We start from the raw sequence: 7,295 nt of genomic DNA, 5'->3' as shown, positions 1-7,295 counted from the left end.
ACGCCACTTGGGGAGGACCCCAAGTAGGATTCGGACTACTTGGGGCACCCTCGTGGCTGCTCCCTCCTCCACAGTTGGCTGCTCTTTTTTATTATCATGTACTTTGCATAATCTGTCCAACTAAATACTGAATTTATGTGACCTTGTAAAATTAGAAGGGATTTTGATGATATTATTTAAAAAATAAGAGACATAATTAGGCTAATAACATGAATAGTGAAAAAAAGGCAATCCACCGAAAGGTATTGATTTTACTTTATAACTTGAACACCACATAGGAAACTTCTGACAAAAGTTTCTAAACCACCTAAAAATGCTTCTTTTGTAGTACTTTCATAATAATACTTCATGCCTGCTTTCATGTTTAACTTCAGGGGATCAGTGTAAAAGGAATATTATGAAATCATAATGCACTATGCATCATTGCAGCAGAAGGAGGATGCCTGCAGCCCAATAACATTTATGTTATTTGCCTGGTCATTAAGGACAGTAAAATATATGTTATAAGTGAACTGTGCACAACTTTATAGTCGAATCTGATACTTCTATAACCTATATGACCAAGCAAAAATGCAGGGTAATAATACACTTACCACTCTAAGCTCTGAATCTAGCACCATTTACACAAATTGAATACTTAAATGTCCAGAAATTATAAGCTCGAGAAATTTCTGGCTAACAATACACTGATATGATGGCATCTGTTTTATTGTCAAAAGTAGCAGTTTCCCCTACCGGAGCACCTTTTGCAAGGTATAATCAGATTCTCCATCTCTTAATTCAAATGCATGTCTCATATATTTCTGAATTCAACTGTCCAAATATTAAGAAGCGAACAACTCCGGCAGCTCTTGAGCCAACACATTGTACCTGAAACATAAATGGTATGGTAAGTTGATATGAACATCTGTTACATCAATGGACTATGGAGGTTAATGGCATATGATGTACTGAGTCCATGATGTACTCCTCGGCTCTTCGCACATAGAGAATAAAGACCGTTGAGCACAATGGTTCCTCTTGTGCATTGCATCAAACACATGACATGTATACTGTCAAAGAAATCAAATTCTGGATAGCTTCAAAAACACGGGGCACAAAAGGTTAATTGGGAAGATAGTTTGCTTGAGCAAAGCCAGCCACCGCGCGCCGTGGCTGCCATTGCCTTGCTTGTCAGATGATGAGTGCACGGAGCACCAGTGAAAGCTTCACCATCCAAATATTTATGTTACGGACCTTTTTTTTGTAGGAAAATATTCCAGACCTTATTTCTGTGAAACGAATAACTAAGCATACTTTGTATCATTTGAACATTGTTTAAAGAAGTAGAGAGGGGGTCGGACCATATAAGTTGATTTCAGTAGGCTCCCACTACTGGCCACCACTGTCGATACAAGATGTAAGATCGAGCATGACAGTACAACCTTCCCGTCCTCCTTGCTCCACCTCCAAGCCGCTAAGAGAAGCTCAAAGCATTGCGCTTCCATAACAATGAACGGCGAGGTGGTGCAGGAGGCCTGCGCCGTGCTGCTGGAGTGCGTGCTAGGGCTTCGACTGCCTGGCTATCAGGAAACATAGAAACTAGTCATGAAAAAAGCAAGATGGAGAATTAGGCAACCAGGTAGAGGCTGCGCTGCATCACGAAGAGGTACTTCCCTGCCCTGGCGACTGACGACTACCCTGCCACCAGCCCACCACCAGCGACGGCGAAGACCCTGGCGTGGCGCAGGGACCCATCACGAGGACCCGCCTGATCCTTCAGCATCGCACCGTGGTCTGCATACAGCCGCCACAACGACCTCCATCCGCCCCCGTCCGCGATCGATCTTAGCCGCGAGGCGCAGCCAGCGACCTCCATTATCGCCCTCGTCCCGCGCCCACCGGTTGAATGGACCGCCCCAAATGCTAGGTTCTATAGATCGACTCGCGACCCGCATCCCCCATTGGATACCCTCGATCGATTGCTGCTGGATCCTCTCGATCCAGTGGTACTGGATACCCTCGCGCCCGGCACTTATAGCCTGGATCCACTGGTGCCTCGCCTGGATTCATACGCTGGCCACCCACATCGAAGCCGCGCCGGCCGCATCGAGCGCCGCCATCCACTCTCTATAGAACGATCCTTCGAGACGGAGTGGTACCTTTTTTTTCGAGAAAAGGAGACGGAGCGGCACTCGCTGTGAGGTTTGTTCATTGCGTTGGGCCCAAGCAGGGAAAACGGGCCGGATGCAGCCCAATTAACCAGAGTGATCAGAAAAAGCTACGGGAGCAGCTGCCCTTGCGACATTTAGCCCACTTCGCCCACTTCGCGATTAAGGTACAACTAACTGAAGATCCAGCGGTGAAGAATGCTAAGTTAATGAAATCCAACGACCAGAAACGTCTAATTAGTGAGAGGGCAGGGATTAGGTGCAGTTTTACTGTTCTTAAATAAATATTTGCAGCTCCGCAGTTAAGATCGGCTAGGATTCACAAGGCTAAGGGAACAAGGCAGCCCTGGCTAGCTTGGGCAGCAAGAAGAATGACTGCCACAGGGCCACCTGGCTTGGCTAGCTTGGGAAGCAAGATGCATGACTGTCACAGGGCAACGGTCAGTGTCCTCTGGGAAGGAGAAAGAAACCGGGAAAAATAAATAAAGAGATGGCTTTCTCGAGAAGCAGCAGCGACGCCAAAAGAAGAGAGATTAGAGAAGGAAAAGAGGCGACGTGGCGTGATGAGACGATTAGCCGGCAGGACGGGTGTGGCACCGGCAGCGGCCAGCAGCCAGCAGCACACACACGCCGCCGTGCCCACCGCGCTCGCCCACGCCGCAACGCGGTTTCTCCACCCCCCATGTCCAATGCCCGTTCTGTCTCACCGTCATCGTGAACCCTACCAAAATCATTTAACTTTTCAAAAGAAAAAATTATTTATTTATTTTCAAAAGAAAAGATTATTTATACTATTAAGTAGGAGTAAAAAAGAGAAATATACTCCGCTGGCTCTGGGTACGTCTACCATTCCGCGGCCAGCGCCATCCTGTAAGTGTATGCCGCTCACTTCCTCTTCCTCTATAAATCCCCGCCGCGCTCTCCCTCGGCATCAGTCACCTTCAAACCCAATCCAGGAAGCAAAGCTACTCCCTCTCCCTCCCATGGCCAACACCTGCGCCAGCCTCGACACCGCCTGGTCCCACCTCCCCGCGTCCGCCCCGGCTCCCTGGCAATACGCCGCCTGGTTCTCCTCTGCCGCCGCCGCCTTCGAGAACGACGCGCTCGCCACCGCGCTCGCTCGCGCCTCCGCCTCCGCCTCGCCCTCCTCCCCGACCCCTTCCTCCTCCTCCACCACCACCTCCTCCGCGTCCGAGCTGTCCTGCGCCCCGTACGTAAGCTGCAGGCCAGCCTCCGCGGCGGCGGCGCGGCACTGCACGGGCCGCGTCTCCAAGCGGAAGCCCCGGGTGTCCCGCCGCCCGCAGACCACGTACATCACCGCCGACCCGGCCAACTTCCGTCGCATGGTGCAGGAGATCACCGGCTACGCCCTTCCCGGCGCGGAGAGAGCCTCCGCCGTGCCAGCGCCGCCCAGGCCGGACCCGCTCGCTTTCGTGCTCCCGACGCTGGACACGTCCGCCTGCTTCTTGCTGGACCAGGGCCAGGCGCCGTCGCTGCGGCAGCAGCGTTGGGAGGACAAGACGTCGGGCGGAGCGGCGGCGGCGACAGCAATGCCCGGGATGGCGGGCGACTCGTCGCTGCGGCTGATGCAGGAGCTGGAGGCGATGATGAGCGCGCCGCCCGCCGTGTCCTCCTTCCCGACGTTGGAGAGCTGGGGGATGATCTGAACTTCTCAAGGATTAGTCTTTTTCCTTTTCTTATGCTAGCGCTTTTAGTGTCTTGTCGGTCCTCCCGATGTGAGGGATCAGATGGTCGGTAGTGGTCGATGGTTTAGCTTGATCATGGAGGGAGTAGCATAGATGCTGTCGTGGGAGATCCTTTTTGTTGAGATCGTACTAGGAGTTTTGTAAAGTGGATTAGTGGCGGTCAATGATGATGTTAATCACTTGTAGTCTAATCCAAGTAGTAGTACTGCATTACAATTTACAAAGTGTTGTGCTCGTGTTATGGTCTTAAACGTGCTCTGCCTTTCACCTACTCCGTACTTTTTTGACAGAGGGATGGTCATGGATGGAGCAACGCACGCAACGTAGATGACCAGAGATTTGGAGCGTTGCCATCGTGCGCTGCAGACATAAACGGTGGACGAGATTAGGCCAACTCCACCACACGATCCCAAACCGGACGTCCGGTTTGTTCGGATTTTGCCCCTTTGGCGCGTCGATGGATTCGCCCGTATCCGGCCTTGTCTGTTAGGTCGTGCGTCCATCCACCGCGCCGCCGCACCCCAAATCACGTCCATGTCAGACCATGATTAAAAAAAACAGAAAACAAAAATAAAATGACTAAAAAAGGTAAATAAACGCAGTTTAATAAACATAACACTTAGTTAGGGGGTCACGGCCATAAAACGGTCCAGTTTCACGTCCGAGTGGCATTAATAATTAAATATAAAAAAGAAAAGAAAAACGGCCGCCGAGCGCGCGCTCTTGCCCATGCCCGTCGATGTCGTGGCCGTCTTCAATGGCCGTCGTTGTCGTCGTCGTCGCTGATGAGGTCGATGTAGGCCGGCGGCGTCCAGAGGTGGGCCGGCGGTGCGTGGTAGACGGGGGCGGGCTGGACGGCGGGAGGTGCCTGCACCACCTCCTCCCGTGGCGGCGCCTCCCGCTCCGGTGACCGCGGCGGAGTGGCGCACCAGTTCACGCCCACGCCGGCGGCCATCTCCGGAGCAGTGCAGGACCAGCCCCACCCTTGGCCCAGCAGACCGGGTGGAACGCGGCCACCGGCTCCTCCTCCATCTCCGGCTCCACGACCACCATCTCCAGCTCGGGGATGGCTACCTCGTGGCGGTGGAGCGGGCCATCATCTCCTCGAGGCCCTCCCATTGGCGCTCATCGTGCGTGCGCATGGAGTCCTCCATGACACGCGCCATGAGACGGGCCTCCTCCTCCGCTGTCATGCGAGGAGGTGATGGTGGCGATGGAGATAGCGAAGGCGACGGCGTGGGCGTGAGGCCGCGCACCCGCCTACGCCCGAGCTCCTGGGGAGCAGCCGCTCGGCGCTCTGGGCGTGGCCGCCGTGGCCCCGTCGACGTGCCGGCGAAGAAGGACGACCGCCGCGTGTCGTGCTCATCGCGGAACCAAGTGTCCCACAATGGCGAGTCGGGGGCGTACTGTTGGGGAACGTAGCAGAAATTCAAAATTTTCTACGCATCACCAAGATCAATCTATGGAGTAACTAGCAACGAGAGAGAGGGGAGTGCATCTTCATACCCTTGAAGATCGCGATGCGGAAGCGTTGCAAGAACGCGGTCGGTGGAGTCGTTCACTAAGCGATTCAGATCGCGGCCAAATCCGATCTAGGCACCGAACAACGGTGCCTCCGCGTTCAACACACGTACAGCCTGGGGACGTCTCCTCCTTCTTGATCCAGCAAGGGGAGAGGAGAAGTTGAGGGAGAGCTCCGGCAGCACGATGGCGTGGTGGTGGTGATGGGGTCATGTACCTAGGGTAGGGTCACAGACCTGATCTAAGTACCCTGCCCAAGGACACCCGTAGAAGAGATCACCTTCCAGTCGACCTACGAGGGACTCACTCAACTGACTTGGAGGACTCGACCACGAAGACTCACTCGACCACTAGAAGGTCAAGGGGCACTCGGCACTGCAACAGTCTGTAATTAAATAGACTTTATGATAGTAAAGACACTTTATGTGGGGCGTTACCAGTAACGCCCCAGACTTAATGTACCTTAAACCCTTCATTACGTGGGCTGGCTGGGGTCCTGGCGCACTCTATATAAGCCACCCCCCTCCACAGGTAGAAGGGTTCGGCACCCTGTAACTCATATACACGTAATCCACTCGACCGCCTCCGGGCTCCGAGACGTAGGGCTTTTACTTCCTCCGAGAAGGGCCTGAACTCGTACATCTCTTGTGTTTACAACTTCTCCATAGCTAGGACCTTGCCTCTCCATACCTACCCCCCACTCTACTGTCAGGCTTAGAACCACGACAGTTGGCGCCCACCGTGGGGCAGGTGTTTTAGCGATTTTGTGCAGAAGTTGCGATTCTTCCGAGTACCTTCATCATGGTGGCTGCTGGAGTTTTGGTTGAGGGTCGAGAGATCCGTCTCGGTGCTCTCACCTTCGTCGCCGACGACTCCGCCTGGCTCCAGGAGGCTCCTCTCGACGTCGATGCGCTCCCCGTCCGCGGTGCAACGCATTTTCGTGCATGTGTCCGCGGCGTTCTGCTGCGGCAACCGTCGACCCCGTATCGGTCGACTCCCCCATCGGCCACCCTCCCGGTCTCCCGCCAGCGCAAGCGCTCGGGCCGGTCGAGGCTTCAGCGGTGGGTGAGGCACGCGGTGGCTCGCCAGACGGCCACCACCCAAGTTGCGGCAATCGAGCCCGATGAATCTCTTTACGGCCTGTTCGATCTGTCGACTGGCTTCGTAGAGACTACATCCGAGTGCGATAGCAGTGATCCAGCGGCGGAAATCCTGATGGTCGACGGGTCCCGTAGTCCCCCTGGCGGTGGGGCAGGCGACGGAGGCGACCCCGCACGAGACCACGAAGAGTACCAGCCCGAGCCACTCGACTCTCTGCAAAGAGAGGAACTTCGCCGCAGGAACGTGGATGCCCTGCATACTCCCATCACAGGAGAAACCCCCGAGGCTCGCGCCTTGGAGGAGGCACGTTTGGCCAACTTGGCCGAACGCGCTCGCTTGGAGAATCTTCAGCGAGCACTCGACGAGCGCGCGCGGCAACGAGTTCCCAATGCCAGTCGACGTCAACTCTTCCCGCCGACTCAGGTATATCGAACCCCAATCCAGAATTTAGCAGCTGCGACCCGTATAGCAGAGTCCATCCAGCCCTCTCAGTCGGAAGCTGGCAGAGGCTTGATGCAGATCAGGGATCTGCTCCGGGCAGCAGGAGATCAGAATTCAGCCGTGTCGCAGTCGCGCAACAGAATTCACAGTCGATCCGTCGCTGCGAATACGGTTCAGTCGGCTCACAGTCCCAGATCGCCTCCGCGGCGTGAAGGACGCGAGAATCGGAGAGACCAATATGGAGACCGACACGACCGAGACGATAGGCGTCGAGTGCCCAATTCCCCTCCGAGGGGTGGGTCTTACGCTCCTCGGCAGCAAGATGACAGACGTCAGCTCAGTGCGGGGCGAAGAGTTCCAGTCGACCCCAGAGAAC

At 54.8% G+C, this 7,295-nt stretch overlaps 1 protein-coding gene and 1 long non-coding RNA gene across 3 annotated transcripts; one reads left to right on the top strand and one right to left on the bottom strand.

Annotated features, from left to right (window-relative positions):
* Nucleotides 1–237: 237 nt before the first annotated feature.
* Nucleotides 238–2,143, bottom strand: LOC123065351 (uncharacterized). Of its 2 annotated transcripts, XR_006430980.1 has the most exons (3): nt 1,344–2,143; nt 594–870; nt 238–443 (listed from the first exon to the last, which is right to left on the bottom strand). It is a non-coding gene; the product is annotated as an uncharacterized lncRNA (long non-coding RNA). The 2 variants fall into 2 exon arrangements; XR_006430979.1 differs by having other exon boundaries at nt 238–870.
* A 906-nt stretch (nt 2,144–3,049) lies between these two features.
* LOC123065350 (calmodulin-binding protein 25-like) lies at nt 3,050–4,109 on the top strand. Its single transcript, XM_044488667.1, has one exon. The coding sequence runs from the start codon at nt 3,134–3,136 to the stop codon at nt 3,815–3,817; it is 684 nt and encodes a 227-aa protein (XP_044344602.1). The 5' UTR covers nt 3,050–3,133; the 3' UTR covers nt 3,818–4,109.
* Nucleotides 4,110–7,295: the final 3,186 nt, after the last annotated feature.

The sequence above is a fragment of the Triticum aestivum genome, chromosome 3B (genome assembly GCF_018294505.1).
Source record: "Triticum aestivum cultivar Chinese Spring chromosome 3B, IWGSC CS RefSeq v2.1, whole genome shotgun sequence".
In the NCBI taxonomy this organism is placed as follows: Eukaryota; Viridiplantae; Streptophyta; class Magnoliopsida; order Poales; family Poaceae; genus Triticum; species Triticum aestivum.
The sequence above is the reverse complement of the archived record's forward strand: the minus strand, read 5'-3'. Positions and strand labels throughout refer to the sequence as shown.

Excerpts from the sequence above, each read along its gene's own strand:
- LOC123065350 (XM_044488667.1), top strand. The coding sequence starts at position 3,134 with ATGGCCAACACCTGCGCCAGCCTCGACACCGCCTGGTCCCACCTCCCC.